General features: G+C 37.1%; 1 protein-coding gene across 1 annotated transcript in view; it reads left to right on the top strand.

The window, feature by feature from the left end:
- The first annotated feature begins 737 nt into the window (after nt 1-737).
- The window catches only part of LOC124984981 (cytochrome P450 2C55-like), a 37,277-nt gene continuing 12,775 nt past the window's right edge, over nt 738-25,239 (top strand). The window contains exons 1-7 of the mRNA XM_047553233.1: nt 738-941; nt 2,228-2,393; nt 2,540-2,689; nt 6,596-6,756; nt 9,373-9,549; nt 15,490-15,631; nt 18,291-18,478. Of these exons, the coding sequence (XP_047409189.1) occupies nt 774-941; nt 2,228-2,393; nt 2,540-2,689; nt 6,596-6,756; nt 9,373-9,549; nt 15,490-15,631; nt 18,291-18,478 (1,152 nt within the window). The 5' untranslated portion in view covers nt 738-773. The remainder of the gene's footprint in view (nt 942-2,227; nt 2,394-2,539; nt 2,690-6,595; nt 6,757-9,372; nt 9,550-15,489; nt 15,632-18,290; nt 18,479-25,239) is intronic.

Genomic DNA, 25,239 nt, shown 5'->3' on the forward strand with positions numbered 1-25,239 from the left:
TATGTGCATTAATCTTATATCCCGCTACTTTACTGAATTCACTTATGAGTTCTAAAAGTTTTCTGGTGGAATTTCCAGGTTCCTCTAAGTATATAATCATATCATCAGCAAATAGGGATAGTTTGAGTTCTTCTTTTCCTATTCGTATCCCTTTAATTTCTTTGGTCTGTCTAATTGCTCTGGCTAGAGTTTCAAGGATGATATTGAATAGAAGTGGTGAAAGAGGGCATCCCTGTCTTGTTCCAGTTTTTAGGGGGAATGCTTTCAGTTTTTCACCATTTAGAATGATATTGGCCATGGGCTTAGCGTAGATGGCCTTTACAATGTTAAGGAATATTCCCACTATCCCTATTTTTTCTAGTGTTTTGAGCATGAAGGGGTGCTGTATTTTATCAAATGCTTTTTCTGCATCTATTGAAATAATCATGTGATTCTTGACTTTAAGTCTATTGATATGGTGAATCACATTTATTGATTTCCTGATGTTGAACCAACCTTCAATGCAGGTGTTTAAAAATTAAAAATAGTATGTAGGACTCACCCCAGACTAGGTGCACCAGAATTTCCAGGGTGGGGCTGTAGAAAGGAGATCAAGCGAAGAGAACAATTTATTTTCATGTTTTTCAGTGGGGCAAAGTCCACTCAGAAGAGAGATTAAAGGGCAATCAGCTGATTGGTCACTTATATGTCAAAGATTCACAAGTTAGCTGGGAGTGTTATAAAAGCTGTGGATTGCAGGCTTACAGTTGTTTCAGCAAGAAAAGAAGCTTTCAATGGACCTAATTGTAGCCCTGGTCCTTGGTGTTTCCTGTCTGCTTCTCCTCTCACTGTGGAGACAGAGCTCTGGGAGGGAGAAGCTCCCTCCTGGCCCCACTCCTCTCCCAATTATTGGAAATATCCTGCAGATAGATGTTAAGGATATCAGCAAATCCTTAACCAAAGTAAGTATGCTTTATGATTCTTCAGTGACTTGCAAATGATGAATAATTCACTCTTTTATTTATTTTTATTTTTATTTTTTTGGGTGCTGGGGTTCGAACCCAGGGCTTTGTGCTTACAAGGCAAGTACTCTACCGACTGAGCTATCTCCCCAGCCCCTAATTCACTCTTTTAAATAAAATATACCACTGGAGGCAAATTGTTAAATGATATTATTTAATAATTTAATTATTTCTCTCCTAGCAAAATGCATTATTATCATTTCACTTTATCTGACTCCCGGTGGATTATTTTTTTTTTGATTTGTCACTGTCAGATAAAGCAAAATGATAATAATGCATTTTGCTAGGAGAGAAATAATTAAATCGCATGGTAGATTCGAAATGATAAAGTGCTACCCTTCTTTGATTCATAGTCATTTGCTATGACTTTTTTCTGAAGGTCAATGGAAATACAAATGTTTTGAGATTAGAGATTTTATTCAAGAAGTAATCTACTGTACATGGTGCATATTTTGTTTAGATTAGCCATGATAAATTTCTCCACAGAAGCAAATTTCTCTGTTGTCAAGGAAATATCTATGGGTCTATAAAAACACGTGAATAAAGAAAGAATTAATGAGGGCCAGCTGAGTGACATCAGAATGCTTTTGGGCTCCACACAGAGTTCCTCTCTGTGATCTATGAATGTCCAGCATGGGGGGAATTGTCCTTCCATGGGAAGCTGCATGTCCTGGCATTTCTCTGCTGTGACCATTCTCTTTCAGAGTTATTAATACTGGTGGATCTCAAACTGGGCTGGGCATTAGAGTTATCTGGGGAGATGTTTAAACAGGGAGATTTCTGGTATTTATCATGGGTCTACTGAGTCTGGATCAGATGACCCTGAAGCAGTGTCCCACAGCATCTAGTCTGGACATTGGTGACTGATACAAATTGTTCAGGTACCAGAAGTTGACAAATTTAGGTCTTCTGTTTACTAGCTGTGGGAAACTGAAGTGAATCTGAGTCTTAGAACCTCAGTCTCTTTACCTATAAAACAGAGTAAATAAATCTATCTCAAGGTATTGATTAATTGTGACAGTTCACCTAGTAATTTCCCGGCAAATGAAAGTCATTCTGTATGTAACAATCAACAACCACCATCTTATGTATAAAATTCAGCAAGATTTGAAGTTGTGTTTGGCAGAATAAAAATAGCAACAAAATAATAATATCAGTCAGAGTCATGCACAATATGTAGATCAAATTGTGACTTGCTAATATTTTCATTTCTTTCGTATTTCCAGCTCTCAAAAGTCTATGGCCCTGTGTTCACTCTGTATTTGGGCATGAAGCCCTCTGTAGTGGTGTGTGGATATGAAGCTGTGAAGGAAGCTCTGGATGATCTAGGAGAGGCGTTTTCTGGAAGAGGCACTTTCCCAATAATTGAAAGAACTAATACCGGCGGACATGGTGAGCGTGGATGTGTATGAGTGTGCATGTGCATTTCAGGCAGTGGTCCCGGGGATGAGACTTGAGCTCCTCAGACAGATCTTGGCTACCCTATGTCAGTTTCCTCTTCTCTGTTTGGGATCTTTCTCGATATTTCATTCTGCTAGGAGTCATTTTCAGCAACGGAACAAAGTGGAAGGAGCTCCGACGCTTCTCCCTCATGACCCTGCGGAATTTTGGGATGGGGAAGAGGAGCATTGAGGACCGTGTTCAAGAGGAAGCCCGCTGCCTTGTGGAGGAGTTGAGGAAGACCAATGGTGGGTGCCTTTTATGTCACTGACCTCAACGCACTGCTCTCCTCTTGTGCGATCCTTCCAAACATTGCAGGAGTGACCGATATGTCATCCTTGGGTGGCAATGCTGCCTCTCAAGGGGAGGAGGCGATGGTGTGAGGCAGCCAGCCAATGGGGCTTTGGTGTCCATGTGCTTGTTTTTTGTACATGATGGCTGTGTCTGCAGTGTGGGGAAAATACTCCCTGAATCCTACCTTGTCCCCAGCTCATTTGTTTCCAGATCACTATATCATGAAGACAAAGTTCCGAGACTCCTTGCAAAAAGAAAGTTATGAAAGACTAATATTTTTCCTGTTGTGTAATTGTGGATCAACTATTCTAGAACATTTTATCAGGGAGCACTTTTCAAATAGACATGGTGGGAACGACCTCATCCCATCTTTATGGGACATGAGAAAGTAACATAATCGGTCTTTTTTTGTTCCATCAGCCTCACTGACATGTCTGGGTTTGATTTAAGACCCATGCCTACACTTTCTGCCAGAAATGGTGCTCATCTGTGACTTATTTGCTTAGGCATCTCTTAGTGCAGGCCTCATCTGTTGTATTTTCCCTGTAAATAAAGAACTGTTTAAAAGTGATCAGCCGATGTTACTTAATGTTACTCACTACTTCCTGTATTGTTTTATATATCTTGAGTAAATATACACTATGGCAGATTCTGCAAATATACAAATTCCAATGGTAAAAAGGATTTATTTAACTGAATTTCAACTACTACTAATCACTCTTTCTACCTTTTCTAATTGTTAAGTTCACTTTGCTTTAAGCTTTCCTTGTATTCCTCCTTCCACATTATTTGTATACTAATTTATGTTTTTATTTTCTATGCTTTATGTTCCTTTGACATCACGGATGTCTTGCAGACTTAGGAAGGCTAATTTCTGGAGACAGAAGGCATGCTTTTGATGTACAAACCAACCAACCAATCCATAGCCCAGCTTCCAGATCACTTCCTTTATCAAAGTCTCCCACACTTCTTCATTCTTCATGCCCTTAATCATCCCAGGGTCAGCTATCGAATAACTAGGGACCATCTCCATAGTCCTGAACCCACTGAAATTACTCAGATTATTCAATGAGGATACACAGTGTACCTGTCTATCCTACTTCACTCACTCCATCTATTGCAAACTCCAGTGAAGTTTTTGCTCCATGACTCCCCGCTTGCTTCTTCTGCCTCCTGTTCAAAGTTGGTGTTTCCCCATGTGGCCCTGTGAGGACTGGCACTCCTTATCTTGGGGACTATAATAACTACCAGTCTTTTCAATGGTTATCATTTCCTGCTTTGTTGTCCTCAGCACATTGGGTTTGGGATTAGAAGTTTTATGGTAATTATTTATCCTCACTGCAAACTCTATTCATCTAGGACATGTTTGTTTTCAACTTGAATTACAAATTGCCCTAACATATTCTTATTTTTTTCTAAATGAAGAGAAAGATTGAAATTTAGAATTTTTGTGTGCGTGAAACACACACAGAAGTTTCAAATTATTCCTTATCTTCCAAAGTTAAATGAGAATTTTTTTTTGAAAGCTTAATGCCCTGGTATTTCACCTGAAAAGAAGCCAGACAGAGGAGTTGTTAAGTACACAGTTTTCTATTATTTAATTCCCTATTATTTCTTCATAATACTTTTCATTCAAGTTCCCCTTCATTATATCTATGATATACATTTGGGGGCTTTTACACATAAAGTTCATTGCTAATTTGGTTACAGAAATTTCACTTAAATATTGCTCACTCAAAAAATAAAAATTTCCCATTTTCTTCTCTATAAAATGATGGAATAGACCTAAATGATGGCCAAATCTAAAATTTGTAATAACACAGTATTCTGTTGATAACTACATAGAGTAATAACCCATATTTCCACAAGAGAGCAGGCTTTGCCCAAGTAAATTAATCTCCTAGAGCAGGAGATTTTTTAAATGTTTTTAAAAGTTTTTCGCTTGTGGCATTGAAATGAAGAAATAAAAGGACTCCATTTATCAAGGTAACCTTTTATATTTGAAATGAAGATTTCTTACTTCACTTTTATTTAAAGCAAACAGATCTAATTTAGAGTGCATGCTCATTTTTGTTAGCTTTCCTTTTCATATGATATGGATAGCTTTTGCCTTTTTACATTCGTATTTACCTGCAAATGCCTGCATTTCCTGTAGTTGTTCTCTCTGATTTAGTCTTCTCCTCTGCTGGTTCTACGTATAGTTCCTATAGATCCTTAGACTATTCATTCCATATAAAAATTTCCAGGTTGCTATTTTCTTCTTTCCTATGTCAATGCTTAACTTTTTATAACTTTCCCAGGTGGATGTGCTTCTGCACTAACTCGAATTATCTGCACTAACTCAAATTATTAAGGGTTTCCCCCAACCCTCCTGTCCTGGGGATTGAACCCAAGGCCTCTTCCATGCTAGGCAAGTCCTCTACTATTGAGCCATATCCCAAGTCCTTACTAGGCGTTTGTTTAATTTTTAAATTAAAAAAAATTTTTTTTATTTGTAGATGGACACAATACCCTTATTTAATTAATTTATTTTTATATTGTGCTGAGGATCGAACCCAGCGCTTATGTGAGGCAAGCTGCTCCAACGCTCAGCCCCAGCTCCAGCCCCTTACTAGGTGTTTATTAAAGTGGCCACTCAAAGTTTTTTGTTTTTTTCCTTTGTCTTCCAAAATAACAGGGACCTAGGATCAGAATCACGTACACAAAGGGTGATGTTTCCATAAGTCGGTGGGTGTTAAAAGAGTATTTGTATAACAATTATTAAGCCAGCTAGGATAGAATAGTCAATGAATAGTCAATTTAAGTTCAAGGGAAAAATGATGTGTTGATTTTAAGCATGTGGAAGTTCTATGTCAGAATTGCTTTAGGGATTCTAAAGTTACCCTTGTTTGTTACTTTGAAGACATAGACCTTTTTTTTTTTTTTAATTACTTATTTAAAAAAAAATATTTGCTCTAGTTAGTGATACATGACAGCAGAATGCATTTTGACTCATTGTACACAAATGGAGTCCAACTTTTCATTTCTCTGGTTGTACATGATGTAGAGTCACACAGTTTGTGCAATCATACATGTATATAGGGTAATGATGTCTGTCTCATTCCACCATCTCTCTCACCCCTGCCACTGCCCCCTCCCCTCCCTTCATTCCCCTCTGCACAATCCAATGTTCCTCCATCCCTCTGTCGCCACCCCGGCCCAGTTTTGTATCAGCATCTAATTATTAGAGAAAACATTTGACCTTTGGTTTTTTGGGATTGGCTTATCTTGCTTAGCATGATATTCTCCAATTCATCCCATTTACCTGCAAATGCCATAATTTCATTCTTCTTTAAGGCTGAGTAATATTCCATTGTGCATATATACCACAGTTTCTTTATCCATTCATCTATTGAAGGGCATCTAGGTTGGTTCCACAATCTAGCTATTGTGAATTGAGTTGCTATTGTGAATTTATGTCACTGTATCACTGTAGTTTGCTGATTTTAAGTCCTTTGGGTATAGGCCAAGGAGTGGAATAGCAGGGTCAAATGGTGATTCCATTCCAAGTTTTCTAAGAAATCTCTATACTGCTTTCCAGAGTGGTTGCACCAATTTGCAATCCCACTAGCAATGTATGAGTGTACTTTCCCCCCACATTCTCGCCAACATTTTTTGTTACTTGTATTCTTGATAATTGCCATTTTAATTGGGGTGAGATTAAACCATAGGGTAGTTTTGATTTGCATTTCTCTTAAGTACTGGAGATGTTGAACATTTTTTCATACATCTGTTGATTGATTGTAGATCTTCTGTGAAGTAAGACACGGACTTTTATATGTGTATTTTAACGTCTTTCAAAATTGTTTCCAATTTTTTAGGCTCACCCAGTGATCCTACTTTTATCCTGAACTGTGCTCCTTGCAATGTGATCTGCTCCATTATTTTCCAGAATCGTTTTGATTATAAAGATCCAAATTTTCTTAACTTGATAGGAAAATTTAATGAAAACTTCAAGATTTTGAATTCCCCATGGATGCAGGTGAGACTGGATCTTCTCTTCTTAACAATCATTTGTGGTCGTTTCTCTGACAAGTCGAAAGTTCTACATCAGTATTCAATATGTCCACTTTTCAAACATTCACCTCACACCCCAGTTTATAGACTATTTTTTGGAAAGCAGAATCATCCTCCTTCTTGGTTTCTTTGGTTTTTCTTTCCTTTGTCTCTTTTTTGGTTTGATAATCTCTCTCTCTCTCTCTCTTTCTCTCTGTTTCTTCTGCTTTCTGTAGCCTGCCTTTTTTTTAACATGACAAAAGTCATACACGTTACGTGAAAAGAAAAACTAATGAAATGAACACGAATTCTAAATTGGTGACTTTTCTAAATCCTTTTTTAAAAGTTTGTAATCTTCGTCATGTATGGTCTCTGAAATCTCTGTTCCTTTAGCTTATGTACAGCTAGTTTCAGAAATGTCCTTGAAGGAGCCAAAAAGAGAAAGAAAGAAAATGGAGCACAGGGGGTAGAAGAGAGAGGCAGAGAGTCAGAGAAAGAGAGGGGGGGGGAGGAGAGAGAGAGAGAAAGAGAGAGAGAGAAGATAGACATAAGGAAAGAAGATAAAAAGGAGGGAAAAATATAAATAGAGAGGGACTGGGGTTGTGGCTCAGTGGTAGAGCGCTTGCCTAGCATGTGTGAGGCACTGGGTTCGATTCTCAGTACCATATTAAAAAATGAACAAAGGTATTGTGTCCAACTACAACTAAAAATAATTAAAAAAAATAAATGGAGAGAGGGAGGACTTTCTCCAGATTGACTCTATGCCAGGCACTTGCTTTTAAGCAGCCTAGAAGTCAGCAGAGGTGAAAACTTCAGGTCTTTTCTTAACCCAAGGTCTTTTCTTAGTCCTACCCTGGGCCTGTCCATAATTTGTTTGAATTTATCAGAATGTGGGGGTGCTTTCGAGTGCCCTCATTTTTCAAAGATACACTCTCCCAGGGTTTCTTTCCTGGGCTGTTGTGCCTTAGCTGTACTCTTTTGCCCTGGCTGGCTCAGGGTTGCTTAGTGGCATTATAAGTTAAAAAACCTTTTTTCCAGGTAGGGCATTTTGAGGTTTTGATGCTGCCCTTTGCTTTTCCACCCTAGTGAATTCTGACTTTGATGAAAGAGACACACGTGCTTTGCTTGTGTCCTTCAGGTAGTCCTTGATAGTTGAGAACAGAGAAGCACAATCTCTGTTCCTCTGGAACAAGAACCCGGGTCCCTCACTGGACACAGGGCTGTCCTCATTAAGGCCACTGCCAGGCTGAGGAGGGGGGTGGGAGGAGCAGCAGCAATGCCACAGTTTTCTGAGTTTTTAGATTATTTTCCTTTTTGTCCATTTGTTTTCCCCTTTGTTGTTGGAAACATCTGACTGTCTCAGATTTCTGACAAAGTTGATTCTGCCAGAATTTCCATGATGTTTTGCAATTATTTTGTGGGCTGGGCTGGGCTGTCTACTGTGCCTCCTGTGAAGTAAACACTTAGACACCAGAGTGCTGTCCAAATCCTAGTGTCATGGTGTGAACCTCTCAGAAAGGCAGATGAGTCCTTCATTTTTACAAAGAAGACAATGCCTGAGTCTCGGGGTGGAATTCAAGCCCAGTGACTGGTGGTTTTCCAAAAACCTCTGTTTCCAGGCAGCACTTTGTTTATTGCCCCAAATCATGCCCAGGCCCTCAGTGGACATCCAGGGCTCCTGTTGAAAAGTTTCCATCACCCACAGGCATGTCTGCCAGTCAGCACTAGAGACCTCTTCACCAGGCAGGAATATCCTAATCTAGAAGATCAAGGGTGGAGAATGTTAGGGACACGGCTGCTGCCAGGATCCTCTGGGCAGTGGGGTGTTTGATGCTTCAGCGGGGATCCTGGTTAAGAAAGTGACCAGGGTCCAGATCACAGAATGATTGGGTTTTGGTGTGAATGAACCATAAGCAAACACCACAGTATTGCCCTGTGTTGAGCTGGTGTGCCCTATAATCTGCCTAAAAGATAATTGCATGATTTTATAGGAGCCATTTAACCACTCTGTGACATGTGCTTGTCTATAAAATGCTGTGTTGGTTTTCATGGTATCTTTGCACCCAGCCCAGTTACAAAGTCATGATCCTATTCCTGAGGCTTACTGCTGGTAGAAGAAATAGCAGGGAGTGTCTGTGTGCTCTGTGTCAGGTTGCAAGTGTCCTTAACCTCTGTGCTGACATGTGACCCCTGAGTGGTAGCAATTCATGCCATTCTGTATTTCAAGGTTGCAAGTAAAAATGGGAGAATTGACACAGAGATGTTTTAATGCTGTAAAAACTGTGTACGTATCGGACATTCTTATTGTGTTTGATGAGGTGGTGGGTTTACTCCCATCTCCCTGTCAGCATGGAGGTTTCCTTGGTATGGCAATCACCCGCTGCTCAAGTTGGAGACCATACTTTAACTCACCAAGCTTTTTAACCATGGTTGGTGTATGGTGTATATGACTTCAGTACTTGTTTTTAATTTTCTTTTTGCAATGTGGTCTCACTATGTTGCTCAGGCTGGTCTCCAGTTCATGTGCTCAGCCTCCTGTGTAATGGAACTCTAGGTGTGTACCACCACTCTAGGCCTAATAAATAACATTTCAATCTTTAAGGTCTGCAGTGCTATCCCTGCTCTCATGGATTATCTCCCAGGGAGTCATAACAAAGTACTTAAAAATTTTGCTTATGTAACAAGTTATGTTTTGGAGAAAGTAAAAGATCACCAAGAATCCTTGGACCTAGACAATCCTCGGGATTTCATTGATTGCTTCCTGATCAAAATGGAACAGGTAAAATGTTATTTGTTTGCTTACATATTGTGCTTCATTAATCCTTTCTTTACTTATTGGGAATGTAATTGGCCAGGCAAGAAACACTTGGTAAACATTTAAGTGCCTATTGCCTGCAGCATCTGGACTAAACCTCAAGGAAGATTTAAAATTGAATTCTTAAATTCAGTTAGAATTACATGGGCACTGTTTTTAGGCACTAATAAACTGTCTGAGGAAAGACAGATTCTATGCCTCAGGTGAAATGGAAATATAAACCTATTAGAAAATACAGAAAACCAAGCCATAAAGTAGAAGTAGACCTATCACACAGCAGAAGGGCTTACCCTAGGTGGTCCTCTTACTTGTCCTGAGGTTTGATATAGATCTTCAAGTATTTGCAGTGAGGAACAGGGGAGGGGATTTCAGACAAGAGGTTAAAATGAGTGTGGTGGTAGAGATGGAGGAGAGAAGCCTTAGCTGAGTGTAACCAGAAATGGATTTGGGTAGATAAGGAGGTGGAAATTTCTGTTAAGTACTCTGAAAACTAGAACATGGGGATAGAGTTTGATTTGATCAGTTGTATGTATGAGCCAGCTATGAGACTTTTTCACCTCTTTGGACTTCGTCAGTCTGTAATATAGAAATGCAGATTGTAAAACAAGGTCAAGTCATCATCTTGTCATAGTCTATAGGTCTAAGAAATTAGTTTTAGGTAGAGAAGTAGATGAAAGTCAAATGGGTCTGTGTGGAAAATTGTAGTGGTGAGAATGGTGAAGGTGTTTGGTAATTGACATTAACATTAACAGTGTGCCAGGATTCTATTTTCTCCTTATCTTCACCAGCACTAAGAAACTGTGGTATATATACACAATGGAATATTATTCAGCCATAAAGAAGAATAATATTATGGCATTTGCAGATAAATGGATGGAATTGGAGCATATCATGCTAAGTGAAATAAGCCAGTCCCAAAAAAACAAAGGCCGAAAGTTTTCCCTGATACGTGGATGATGACTTTTTTATAATTGCCATTCTAAGTGGAGTGAGCATTTCCCTTGTGGTTAGTGATGTTGAATATTTTTTCATATATCTTTTGGTCGTTTGCAAGTCTTCTTTTGAAAAGAGTCTGTTCATATCATTTGTTCACTTGTTAATAGTGTTATTTGTTTTCTTGCTATTGAGTGATTTGTATTCCTTATATATTTAGGATGTAAGCTCCTACTCATTTCATATACTTTCTCCCAATCTGTAGATTGTCTCTTCACTCTGGTAATTGTTTCCTTTGATGTGCAGGCACTTTAGTTTGATGAAATCACATTTGCTATTTCAGCTCTTATTTCTTATTGGTTTTGTGGTTTATTTGAGAAATCACCTCCCAGACCACTGACATGGAGGTCTTCCCCTATGTTTCTTTCTGGTGATTTTCTAGTTTCATTTCTCAAAATCAATCCTTCAGTGAATTTTGTGCTGAGTCTTATACAAGGATTGAGGTAATGGTCAAATTTTATTCTCAAGCATGTGGATATCCTGTTTCCCCATCAACATTTATTGAAGACAATGCCCATTTCCCATTGTGTATTCATGGCACATTTCTTGAAAATCAACTGAATTAAGATGCATGGGGTTATTTCTGGGCTCTTTCTACTATTACATTTGTTTATATTCTGATTTATGCCAGTACCATTTTTTAAAATTTCTATAGCTTTATAATCTTTGAAGGTTATACAATGCCTTCCACTTTATTCTTTTTGCTCCTGATTGCTTTGGTTACTTGGGTGTTTTTTGGTTCCATATACATTTTAGGATTGTGTTTTCTATTTCTGTGAAGAGTGGTATTGAAATTTTGATACAAATGCCATAGACTCTGTCCATTGCTGTGGAAATTATGGACATTTTAACAACACTAATATTTCTAACCTATGAGCATGGGCTATCCTTTTATGTTTTGTGTCTTTTCAGTTTCATTCACAAATGTTTTATAGTTATCAGTATACAGACTTCCATTTCCTTGCTTAAATTTAATCAAATACTTAATTTTTCTCATTATATTGTAAATAATATTATTTTCTTAATTTCTTTTTCAGACTGTTTTTTTTTTGTTAGTGTTTAATAATGCTACTGACTTTTGCATGCTGATTTTGACTTTTGCAATTTTACTGAATTTATTTATCGATTCTAACAGTTTTTTGGTGAGATCTTTTGGGTTTCCTATACATAAGATCATGTCTTTGGAAATAGAGACAATTTCACTTTTTATTTTCATATTTGGATGAATTACATTTCATCTTCTTCCTAAATGTTCTGGCTTAGGACTTCCAGTACTTTGTTGAATAAAAGTGGCAAGAGGGGACATCCTTGTCTTCTTTCTTGATCTTGGAGGGGGTGCCTCCAACTTTTCAGAGGTGAATATGATGTTTGCTGTAGGCTTGTCATATATGGAATTTATTATATTTAGAATTGCAGGGTAGATAATGATTGATTAGTATATTCCCTTTCCCACTGGGATTTTGAATGTATACCTCTCTGTCCTATAAGATTTTTACTGGAAAAAAATTTATTCACTGAGAATCTCATTAGAATTCCCTTCTATGTTATGAGTCATCTTTACCTTGCTGCCTGGAAAATTCTGTTTGTATTTACCTTTTGGCCATTTGATTATTATGTGTGTTTGTGTGGTTCTCTTTGGATTCATCTTATTTGGTGTCCCCTAAACTTCCCAAACCTGGATTTCTAATTTTTTTCCAGGCTTGAAAAATTGTTATTTATTTATTTATTTTTGGGGTACCAGGGATTGAACTTGGCACTCAACCCCTGAACCACATCCCCAGCTCTGTTTTGTATTTTATTTAGAGACAGGGTCTCACTGAGTTGCTTTGGGCCTTGCTTTTGCTGAGGCTGGCTTTGAACTCTCAATCCTCCTGCCTCAGCCTCCTGAGCCACCATGCCTGGCAGGAAATTATATTTTTTGATAGATTTTCTGTTTCTTTCAATCTCTGTTTTCCTGTCATGACAATATTGCTTGTTTTGTTCTGCTTGATTGTGTTCCACTTGATCGTGTTCCTTATGTCCTTATCTTTACTCTTTTTCATTCTTTTTTTTTCTCTTCAGATTGGCAGTAATCTAATTTTGAATTCACTGATCCTTTCTTCTGCTTGATCTATTTTGCTGTTGAATTTCTCTGTTGACTTTTTTAGTTCAGTTACAGTATTCTCCATTACTATAATTTCTTTTTGGCATAGTTTTATATTTTTGATAATTGTGAAAAGTATATTTCCATAATTTGCTGCAATTTTGTTTGTTATTTATTTATTTATTTACTATTGGTTCTTCTTAGTTATACATGACAGTAGAATCCGTTTTGATAAAATTATACAAGCATAGGGTATATCTTATTTTAATTAGGACCCCATTCTTGTGGGTGGGCAAGATGGTGGGATTCACTTGGGTGCTTTTCATATGTGTACATGTGTACATAGGAAAATTATGTTAGATTTATTCTCCTGTCTTTCCTATTCCTATCTCCTTCTCTTCTTTTTGTTCCCCTTTGTCAGTTTGTTCTTTCATTGCTCTCCCTCAGTAAGCATCTTTAAGATAATTATTTTGAATTTTCTTGTCAGGCAAAAGACAATCCATTTTGCTAAGGTTGAATTCTGGAGATTTATCTTATGTGGGCTGTATGTTTCTATTTCTTAATTTTTCTTAACCTTCCATTATGGTTTATACACATTTTATAAAACAACTTCCTGTCCTGGTCTTCTAATAGAAGAAGGATCTTACCAGTTTAGTTGTAGATACTAAGGTGCTTCTCAAATATCTGTATTTGTTTAAACTGCTGTGTCTGTTTTTTCAGCCCTTTGAGATTAGGATTTGCCACGTCCTATCAGTACCACAAGATAATTAAGGTAGAATTCACACTATCTAGATGTGGTTGGAAAGGTTGGGATGTTAGATATGTGTTTCCTGTATTCTCACAGTGAATCCGGGAATGTGTGTGTATCTCCTACTTTCTCTCTCTTTCTCTCTCCACCAGGCCATGGAGAGTTTCTGTGGCAAATACCTGCACTCACATTTCAGCTACTTTCTTTGATCTTGTGAAGATACCTGCTGGAAGTGTCCCTGTTGTTTTTCCACCTTCGGAAATATACTTTTCACTTTTCACCATCTACCCCCAGAGCTACCTGGTTAATGATGCAGGTTGTACAGAGTTTGGCTTTCAATGCCTGGACAAGCTTCTTACAAGTTGAATAGGTGAATCTGAAGTTATCACTTTGGGTGCCTTTGGAGAAAGCTTAGGGACTCATGCTCATGTTGCCAGGGATCTGTTTGTTGGCCCATTAAGCTCCCTGATACAGTTAGTTACCAGCAGCAGTGGGAGCAGCAGCAGTTGGAGGAATATTCTAGTAAATTCCTTTCAGGGAGAAACCATGACCTTTGTATTTTATATCCTTCTCTGCCATGGATATTAAAGCCCTTGAGGATGCTGGCAGGTTTGTATTAAATTGCCATTTTTTCTGTGGTGTAGAGAAACACCTGGATGTGTTAGTGGAGGCACTGACTTCCTTATCAAGACACCTAATGCTCAAGAAATAAAACCAAGAACCAGTAAGGGGGATGTCATCAAGTTAAAAAGCTTCTGCATAAGCAAAGGAAATGATTAAGACTTGAAGACAGAGACTATCGAATAGGAGAAAACCTTTACTTGCTACTCCTCTGACAGGTGATTAATATCCAGAATATATAAAGAACTCAAAAAGCATCACACCAAAACAAAAACAAAACAAAACAAAAGAACAACAACAACAACAACAAAAACCTAGAAAACAAATAACCAAATCAATAAATGGGCAAAAGACATTTCCCAAATAAGAAATACAAATGGCCAAAAAAATATATGAAAAAATGTTCAAAATCTCTAGCAGTCAGGGAAATGCAGCTCAAAACAACACTCAGATTTCATTTCACTCCAGTCAGAATTCCAATTATCTAGGACACAAAGATAATACATGCAGGTGAGGATGTGGGGGAAAAGGTACACTCTGATGTTGTTGGTGGGCCTGAAAATTAGCCAGTCTGGAAGCAGTTGTGCATGCAGATTCCTCCAAAAACTGAGAATGTGGTGCTGAAGATCAAACCCAGTGCCTCACATGTGCTAGGCAAGTGCGCTACCACTGTGCCACGAGCCCAGCCCCACCCGCTAACCCTTTTTATATTTTATTTTGAGATAGTGTCTTGTTAAGCTACTTAGGGCCTCACTGCATTGCTGATGCTGGCTTTCAACTTGCCATCCTCCTACCTCAGCCTCCTGAGTTGCCGGGATTATAGGCATGAGCCACCATGCTGGGCTAGAAACTGTAAACTCTTGATTATGGCTCATAATATCTTACAAGATGTGGCTCTGATTTATCCTTTTGTATCAATTAAGATTCTGTGCGTATATAAGAAAGAAAAAAATTAACAGTGGATTAAAAAATAGTATGTTTATCTCACATACATATAATCTCCTATTGTTTAGTACAGAGGTAACACAATAGCCCTGAAATATCAAGAACTCTTGTGCCTGCCGTTTTCCATCACCATACTTAGTGTATGAGCCTTTGCATTGATGCTGAAATGCTCATGTTCCACAGTATTGCCTATACCACCTCCACTGTCCCATATGTGTTTTAGTAAGAAGAAGGAAGAGAAAATGGTACCAGCAGGTTCCTTCTGTCATTGGCATCAAATATGTATCATGACTGACATAGCTGCAATAATGCCTGTGCAATGGAATTTTTAAGGCAAGCAAGAAATAAGGGGTGTAAGAAATGAAAAGTGGGTCAACTAGTTTACATTCTCTGCTATACTATGCAGTTTCTATTTTCTGAATATGATTTTCTTTGGACTAATCTCTTATTTGGGATTTAATGTAATTTAATATGATGGTAGCTATTTACTAATTAAATAATCAAAAATTCCTAGGAGAAGCACAATCAACTGTCTGAGTTTACTATTGAAAGCTTGCTGGCCACTGTAACTGATCTATTTGTAGCTGGAACAGAAACAACCGGCTCCACTCTGAGATATGGACTTCTGCTCCTGCTGAAGCACCCAGAAATTACAGGTATGAGTACAGAGACGTAGTTGAGACACTGCTAGTCTTCTCCACATTTTTCCTCTTAGAGAAACTTAATTATCGAAGTTTGTGGGCTACCAGATATAATTTTTACTAATATCACAAAGGGATAACAATGAGACAAATTTGGAAAACAGGAGAAAGTGAATAAGAGAAAAGTCTTTGTATTTTAGTGACAGAATACTCTGGATAGAGTTTGGAGGTCATGGGAAGGAATTTGCAGCAGGCACAGGCATCATTGTACATTGGCGTTCTAGCGGATAGACTACTTTGAATAGTAAGTGTGTTCTTACAGATCTTTATTCTTAAACTGTGGGTCAGGGAAAATGGAAATGGTATTGAAGCATAGTGAATAGTCTAGAAGTTTGGTAGATGGCTTGAGAAATTTTCCAATAAAATACTGGAAAGTATTTTAATAGCTCATATTTATAAGAAAGAGATATGTTATTTAGGCCGAATATGCACCAAATGAATTTTATTATTATAGAAATCTGAGTCTAGAAAAATACTTGCCAAGAAGAGAATTTTTCTGAATATTAATTGTTTTTATCTTTTACAAACAACCTCAAATTTTTAAAAAATTCTGGTAGTGCACATATTTTTCTGGGTCAGGATCCCATTGAGATGATATTAAATTAATTACAAATGAGAATTACTTCTATCTAAGTTGGAGAAGAGGAGTGTAGAAAATAGTAATAAGTCTTTGCAAAACTTTGGAAAGAAACAGATGAACAGGAGATGGCTAATGAGGTAGAAAGATTGAAATCGTACCCTGAATGTCATAATAGGAAGATTTAACATGATGATCAGGTTAATTTGTGTCCCTACAACTTCCATAAGGCTCAGTATATTGAAGAACCAAGTGTCAAAGAAAGCAGAGGGAGAAGAAAGCAGAAACAGGAGGTCTCCTGCCCAGGTTCTCTCCATCTCACTATTCATCAGATAACTTTCCCCCCAGAGGAAAGGGATGATCACTCTAGAGAAACTGAGCCTAAGGGCCCAGCATTCAGGAACACAGACACAGAGAAAGAAGGAAGCACAGGACTGGAAGGAAGCCTCAAGTAAGAGTTCACTCAGATTCTCAGACCCTTGCTTCCTTCTCCATCTTACTGATGAAATTCAGCCGCCAGGTGTAAACTCTAGATTAAGAATCAGAATGACATTAGAATTCTCAATAACAACTGTCCTCTTATGTTTTCATAGACAAAAAAATATTTTCGGGCCTATAAGCTGGCCAAATTTTACTTCTTGTTTTTACTTTCTCAGAAAGATACTAAAGGATGTGCTCTATCCAAATGCCTGAAACCAAGTCAGAGGCATTCATGGGTTCCAGGAATCAGGAGAGCTCAACCGGGGAGGATGAGGTGTCAGGGCTGCTGGGTCCTGGCCTGGAAGGAGTCAGGTGGATAACGCAGGTGTTAGAGAAGGCACCAAGATCAAAGGAAACACGATTGATGATTTGATGATTTCAGTAACGAGAAAATTATGACTAAGAATTTGAAACATATATGAAAATTTGCAATAATTCTAAATTGGCATCTGAAAGTTAGAAATTAAAATAGACACATTTAATTTCAAGATTTTCGCTTCACAAAAGCTGAAGCCTAATTATAGTTGTTTCCTTGTAAATTATATATAATAAGTATAAATTATACATAATAAATATAATAGTTTTATATAAATAAATAAAATAAATATAAATTATATAATAAATAGAAATTATATATAATTAATATAAATATTTATTTATTTATTTACTTTTGTACCAGAGATTGAACCCAGGGCTGCTTAATCATTGAACCACATCCCCAGCCCATTTTTAAAATGTTTTATTTTGAGACAGCATCTTGCTAAATTGCTGAGGCTGGCCTTGAACTTGCAATCTTCCTGCCTTAGCCTCCTGAGCCGCTGGGATTACAGGCGTGAACCACCACACCCATCTTGCTTGTAAATGATATTTCTGAAGTCATATTAATGTGACAGTGAATACTGGCACAATAAGAATTACGATATAGTTACACTGGGGTAAACAGCATCAGAAGAGTCTCTGTGTGTGTGTCTTTGTGTATTTTGCACAAGGTGATGTTGGAGGTGTGAGTCCTTATTTCTATTACCAGTAAGTTTGAAGTTGTCTAAAAATAGTATGATCAAGTAATAAAAAGTCATTTTTTTATAAATGTCAACATAAATTACAGAAGAACTTTCTAGAATGTTTCAAAGTAAGTGCAAGTTGAAAATAAATACATGTTCACAACTCACAAAACCATATACACATGTAAATCTCAGTGGAATTCAAAATTTAAAATACCTTATGTTAATTTGATGTGAAATCGATTCTTGTTTTCTGTTTTTCTTTTTGCAAGGATAGTAATTTGCATTCATATAAACAAGATATTTATGTATTGAACTACTTCATTGTTTCTATTTGTATCACTTGTCTTGTACAGTAACATGTAGGTGCGTATAGACTTATCTTAATGCTTAGTTTGTAGGAGTTGTATGTATCCACCGCACAGCAATTCTAAGTCTAGCTGTATTTTATGGCTTTTGATGCTTTGGGACACCTCTATCATCCTTCAGATAGCCTTAAATTACTGTGACACATGTACTACTTTCTCTTACTATATCACTTCTTATATCTTACCAGCTAAAGTCCAGGAAGAGATTGAACATGTGATTGGCAGACACCGGAGCCCTTGTATGCAGGACAGAAGTCACATGCCCTACACAGATGCCATGGTGCACGAGATCCAGAGATACATCAGCCTGATACCCAACAATGTGCCCCATGTGGCCACCTGTAACATTAAATTCAGGAACTACATGATCCCCAAGGTAAGCTTGTTCCTCTTATACTGCACCTCAGTGCTCTGGAAGTTCCTGAATTCACCTTATGGTCCTGATCCACTACCAACACACGGTGAGAGAAGTGAAAAACTCACCTGTGTGGCACGTGCTGTTTACAGTTCGAGGCTATAAAGCTTTCTGATGCATCTTGATTGCTGGCATCTTCCAGATTTGGTCTTCTTTGGCCCTTTCTTTTGGCAACTCTTAGGTGTTTATATCTCTGAATAAAAGTTAAAAGTCCAGTTTATCAATTTTCCAAAAGACTCTTCTGAGATTTTTATCAGGATGACATTAAATATATAGATCAACTTAGAAAGCACTGGCGTCTTGACATGTTAATTCTTTCAATATATGAATACAATTATGTACCCATTTCATTTGGGCTTTCTTTAATTTTCTCAATTTTTTTTTTCAGTGTGGCAGCTTGCATATTTGTTTTTACCCTAAATAAATGAGATTTTTGAGTTTATTGCAAATAGTATACTTTCAAAAATGCTTTTTGTTTCTGGCACATGGAAATATAATTGACCTTATTATTTATTATTTTGATGATCCTTTACCTAGCAATCTTGCTGAATTCACCTATCATTGCTAATAATTTGTAAATTTATTTATTAATAATTTATGTGTGCACAATTCTATCATATGGTTCAATACTTTGCTTTAGTTCTTATTTTCTGATTCTCATAACTTAAAAATTTTTTATTTTTATTTTTCTAAATTTTTAAAGGTACATAAAAATATAAAAATTATACATATGAATTGGATAACGTATAATGTTTAAATACATGTAATGTATAATCAGGTTAAACATCTATAGCCTTAAAAAATGTTTGCCATTTCCCTATGGTGAAAGCATTCAAAATCTTTTTTTCTAGCTTTTTGAGATATATGGTACACAATTGTGTCTAAAGTAACCTGACTCTGCAATGGCACGCCGGAACTTCTTATTCCTGTATGACTGCAACTTGTTACCCATTGGTTAATCTTTCACCATCCCTTTCATTACCCTACTTTTGCTGCCTCTGGTAAACACCAGTCTAAGCTCAATTTTTTGAGACTTTTAAAAAAAATTGCACATAAGGGTGAGATCATTCAGTACTTCCTTTTTTGTGCCTGACTTACTTCACTTAACATAGTGATCTCCAGTTCCATCCATATTGTTGCAAATGACAGGATTTCCTTTTTTATGGCTAAATAGTTTCCCACATTTTCTTCATTCATTCTTTAGTTGGTGGACACTTAGGTTGCTTGCATTTCTTGGCAATTGTGAATTGTGCTGCAAAATAGCATGGGAGTGAATATGTATCTTTCAACAAAGGAAATGATTTCATTTCCTTTGAATCTATACAACAGGACTGCTGTATCACATGGTAGTTCTATTTTTGAGGATGCTCCATACTCTTTTCCACAGTGACCATACTGATTTATGTGACACTAACAGTGTGCAAGTTTTCCCTTTTTTCCACATCCTCTCCAGCATTTGCTGTCTTTTGCCTTTTTGATAATAGCCTTTGCTACTGAAGGATTTGATTTGCATTTTACTATGAGTGATGTTGAGCACTTTTCATATTACCCATTGGCCATTTATATATATCTTCTTTTGAGAAATGTGTATTTAGAGCTATTGCCCATTTTTAATTGGATTGTTTCTCTGCTATCGAGTTTTTGGAATTCCTTATATTTTCTAGATTTTAACCCCTTGTTCCAAGTGTAGTTTGCAAATATTTTATCTGATCCTTCAATTTTTCTCTTTCATCAGGTGATGTTTCTTTTTTCATGCAGAAGCTTTTAGTTTGCTGGAATCCAATTTGTGTATATTTGCTTCCGTTTCCTGTGTTTTGGGGGTATTTCCAAATAACCCTCGCCCATTCCAATATCCCATGGTGTTCCTTATGTTTTCTTCTATTTGTTTCATTGTTTTGGATCTGTCTTTAGGTCTCTGAGTTGAGTTTTGTAACTGGTGTGTCTAGTTTCATTCCTCTTCATGTGGATATCCCATTTCCCCAGCGCCATTTCCTGGAGAGACTGTCCTTTCCCCAGTGTGTGTACGTAGTACTTGTGTTGAAAATCCTTTGGCTGGAGGTGGGAAGGTTTACTTCTGTTCTAGGCTCTCTATTCTGTTCCATTTGTCTGAGTCTGTTTTTATGGCAACACCAGGCTGTTTTGTTCCTACCATCTTTTTTTGGGTGGGATTTCATTATCTCTAGTCTGCTTGTTTACACACAAGATCTATGAGCACATAACAGTGGCAAGAGCCCTTCTCTAAATAGAGTCTGGTACCCAGACTATGACAGATGCATGTGGAACTGAGGCATCAGGGAACAGACTTCCATAGAGGCAAAATAAGCCTGGCAGAACTCTACATATCACAGAAGCTCCCAAGACCTCTTGTTCAGCACCTGGGAACAATAGGCACTTCAAAAGCTATGAGATGTTCAACCTGAGACCCAGACTCAGAGTGGCCCTCACAAGATGTCAGTTTCTCTACCTTCTCTAAAGGAACCAAAGACTGTCAAGAAAAAGGAGGATGGAGATGATCAACCGCTAAAGCACACGTGCTCGGCACCTAATAGGCCTCATTTCCCATAATCCTAACAGTAGCGTCTCAGTTTTCACCCCTACTCCAGGGGGTGATGCCGAGATCTGAGCCCACATCTCATGTTTGCCTGAGCCCAAACTCTCATTATGCTGTGGTGTGTCACATGGAGAGAGAGCATGCTCCCCAGGAAAAGGCAAGGGTGCTAAGGGGGCCGAGGTGCAGCTCAGAGATAGAGCAGGCCCCTAGCATGTGCAGGCTCTGGGTTCCATTCTTAGTTCTACAGAAGAACAAAGCACTAAGAATGAGTAAATGGTGGAGGCCAGATCTGCAGAGCAGGCTGGTTAACTGGCAGTTCCTCGCCCCCATGTGGTTACTACAGTCTTGCAGCATATTTTGAAGTCATGTCATTTAATACTTTAATACATCCATTCTGTTCTTTGTGCTCAAGATGACTTTGGCTATTCAGGGATTTTGGTGGTTACGTACAAATTTTTGTATTTTTTTTTCTAGTTCTGTGAAGATTTTTTTTTTTTTTTTTGGCATTTTGTGCTGAATTTGTAGATTGCTATGGACATTTAAAAAATACTGGTTCTTCCAATCCAGGAAAATGGGATATCTTTCCATTTTTGTGTATATTTTTCTTCAATTTAATTCATCAGTGTTGTATAGCTTATATTATACAAATCTTTTGTTTCTTTTGAAATTTATTCCTAGTGTGGTTTTTTTTTTTTTTTTTTTTTTTTTGGTAAGTCATCGTAAATGGAATTGCTTTCTTGATTTCTATTTCAGTTCAGTATTGGCATATAGCAATGCTCCTCATTTTTATGGGTTGATTTTGTATCCTGCAACTTTACTGAATTCATTTATTAATTCTAATAACTTTTTGTTTGATGAAGTCCTTGGAGTTTTCTGTATGTAAAATTGTCATTTGAAAACATTGACAATTTGGCTTCCTCTTTTGCACTTTGAATGTCCTATATTTCTTTTTCTTGTCTGATTGCTCTGGTCAGGACTTCCAATACCATGTTGAATATCACCTGTTGTGTATCATCATCCACTTATCACAGAAAACATTTGGCCTTTGGTTTTTTGGGATTGGTTTATCTCACTTAGCCTGATATTCTCCAACTCCATCAATTTACCTGCAAATGCCATAATTTTATTCTTCTTTATGTCTGAATAATATTCCATTGTGAATATATACCACAATTTCTTATCCATTCATCTATTGAAGGGTATCTAGGTTGGTTCCACAATATAACTATTGTGAATTGAGCTGCTGTAAACATTGATGTGGCTGTATCTCTGTAGTATGCTGATTTTAAGTCCTTTGGGTATAGGCCAAGGAGTGGGATAGCTGGGTCAAATGGTGGTTCCATTCCAATTGTTCTAAGGAATCTCCATACTACTTGCCAGAGTGACTGCATCAATTTACAACCCCACAGCAATGTATGAGTGTACCTTTTTCCCCACATCCTTGCCAACACCTATTGTTGCTTGTGTTCTTGATAATCACCATTCTAATTGGGGTGAGATGAAATCTTAGGGTAGTTTTGATTTGCATTTTTCTTATTACTAAAGATGGTGAACATTTTTTCATATATCTGTTGATTGCTTGTAGATCTTCTTCTGTGAAGTGTCTACTGAGTTCCTTAGACCACTTATTGATTGGGTTATTTGTGTTTTTGGTGTTAAATATTTTGAGTTTTTTATAAACTCTGGAGATTAGTGTGTTATCTGAAGTGTGTGTGTAAAAGATTTTCTCCCACTCTCTATGTTCTCTCTTCATGTTGTTGATCATTTACTTTGCTGAGAAAAAGTTTTTTAGTTTGAATCTATCCCATTTATTGTTTTCTGCTTTTATTTCTTGTGCTTTGGAAGTCATGTTAAGGAAGTCTGGTCCTAAGATGACAAGATGAAGATTTGGGTCTACTTTTCTTCTATTTGGTACAGGGTCTCTGGTCTAATTTCCAGGTCCTTGATCCATTCTGAGTTGAGTTTTGTGCAGGATGAGAGATTGGGGTTTAATTTCATTTTGCTGCATATGGATTTCCAGTTTTCCCAGCACCATTTATTGAAGAGGCTATCTTTTCTCCATTGTATGTTTTTGACACCTTTGTCGAGTATGAGATAACTGTATTTATGTGGGGTTGTCTCTGTGTCCTCTATTCTGTACTATTGGTCTACCTATTTTGGTGCCAATACCATGCCATTTTTGTTACTATTTCTCTATAGTATAGTTGAAGGTCTGGTATTGTGATACCTCCTTCTTCACTCTTCCTGCTAAGGATTGCTTTGGCTATTCTGGGTCTTTTATTTTTCCAAATGAATTTCATGATTGCTTTCTCCATTTCTGTGAGGCATGTCATTGGAATTTTAATTGGAATTGCATTGAATCTGTATAGTATTTTTGGTAGTATGGTCATATTGACAATATTAATTCTCCCTATCCAAGAACATGGGAGATCTTTCCTTCTTCTAAGGTTTTCTCTAATTTCTTTCTTTAGTGTTCTGTAGTTTTCATTGTAGAGGTCTTTCACCTCTTTTGTTAGATCAATACCCAAGTATTTATTTTTTATGAAGCTATTGTGAATGGGGGTGGTTTTCCTAATTTCTCTTTCAGAGGAGCCGTCACTTATGAATAGAAATGAATTAGACTTATGAGCATTGATTTTATATTCTGCTACTTTGCTGAATTCATTTACGAGTTCTAGAAGTTTTCTGGTGGAATTTTTTAGATCCTATAAATAGAGAATCATGTCGTCAGCAAGTAGTGATAGTTGGAGTTCTTCTTTTCCTATTTGTATCCCTTTAATTTCTTTGGTGTTTCTAATTGGTCTGGCTAGAGTTTCAAGGATGATGTTGAATAAAAGTGGTGAGAGAGGGCATCCCTGCCTTGTTCTAGTGTTTAGGGGGAATGCTTTTAGTTTTTCTCCATATGTTGAATGATGTTGTTCATAGGCTTAGCTTAGATAGCCTTTACGATGTTGAGGTATATTCATACTATCCCTATTTATTCTAATGTTTTGAGCATGAAGGGGTGCTGTATTTTATCAAATGCTTTTTCTGCGTCTATTGAAATAACCATATGATTCTTAACTTTCAGTTTGTTGATTTGGTGAATTACATTTATTGATTTCTGGAGGTTGAACCAACCTAGAATCCCTGGGATGAAATCCACTTGATCATGTTGCACTATCTTTTTAATATGTTTTTGTATGTGATTTGCCAGAATTTTGTTAAGAATTTTTGCAATGCTTATCATCAGGGATATTGGTCTGAAGTTTTCTTTCTTTGATGTGTCTTTATTTGGTTTTGTTATCAGGGTGATAATAGCTTCATAGAATGAGTTTGGGAGGGTTCCCTTCTATTATATTTCATGGATACTTTGAGGAGTATTGGAATGAGTTCTTCTTTGAAGTTCTTGTAGAACTTGGCTGAGAATCTGTCTGGTCTGGGACTTTTTTTGGTTGGTAGGATTTGATGACTCTATTTCATTGCTTGAAATTGATCTGTTTAGATTGTGTATGTCCTCTTGATTTAGTGTGGATTGTATGTCTCTAGAAATTTGTCAGTGTATTCAAGATTATCTATTTTGTTGGAGTGTAGATTTTCAAAATAGCTTCTAATTATATTTTGTGTCTGTCACGGTGTTTCCTTTTTCATCACAAATTTTAGTAATTAGTTTTCTCTCTCCTTCTCTTTGTTAGTGTGATTAAGGGTTTATCAGTTTTGTTTATTTTTCAAACAACCAATTTTTTGTTTTGTCAATTTTTTGAATTGTTTCTTTTGTTTCAATTTCATTGATTTCAGCTCCGATTTTAATTATTTCCTGTCTTCTACTTTTGGTGTTGATCTGTTCTCCTTTTTCTAGGACTTTGAGATGTAATGTTAGGTCATTTATTTGTTGACTTTTTCTTCTTCTATTGAATGCACTCCATGCAATGAATTTTCCTCTTAGTACTGCTTTCATAGCATCCCAGAGATTTTGATATGTTGTATCATTGTTCTCGTTTACCTCTCAGAATTTTTTATATCCTCCCTGATGTTTTCTGCTATCCATTCATCATTCAATAACATATTATTTAGTCTCCAGGTGTTGGAGTAGTTTGTTTTTTATTTTATCATTGATTTCTAATTTCATTCCATTATGATCTGAAAGAATATAGGGTATTCTATCTTCTTTTATTTGCTACGAGTAGCTTTG

The sequence above is a fragment of the Sciurus carolinensis genome, chromosome 5, assembly GCF_902686445.1.
Source record: "Sciurus carolinensis chromosome 5, mSciCar1.2, whole genome shotgun sequence".
NCBI classification, from domain to species: Eukaryota; Metazoa; Chordata; class Mammalia; order Rodentia; family Sciuridae; genus Sciurus; species Sciurus carolinensis.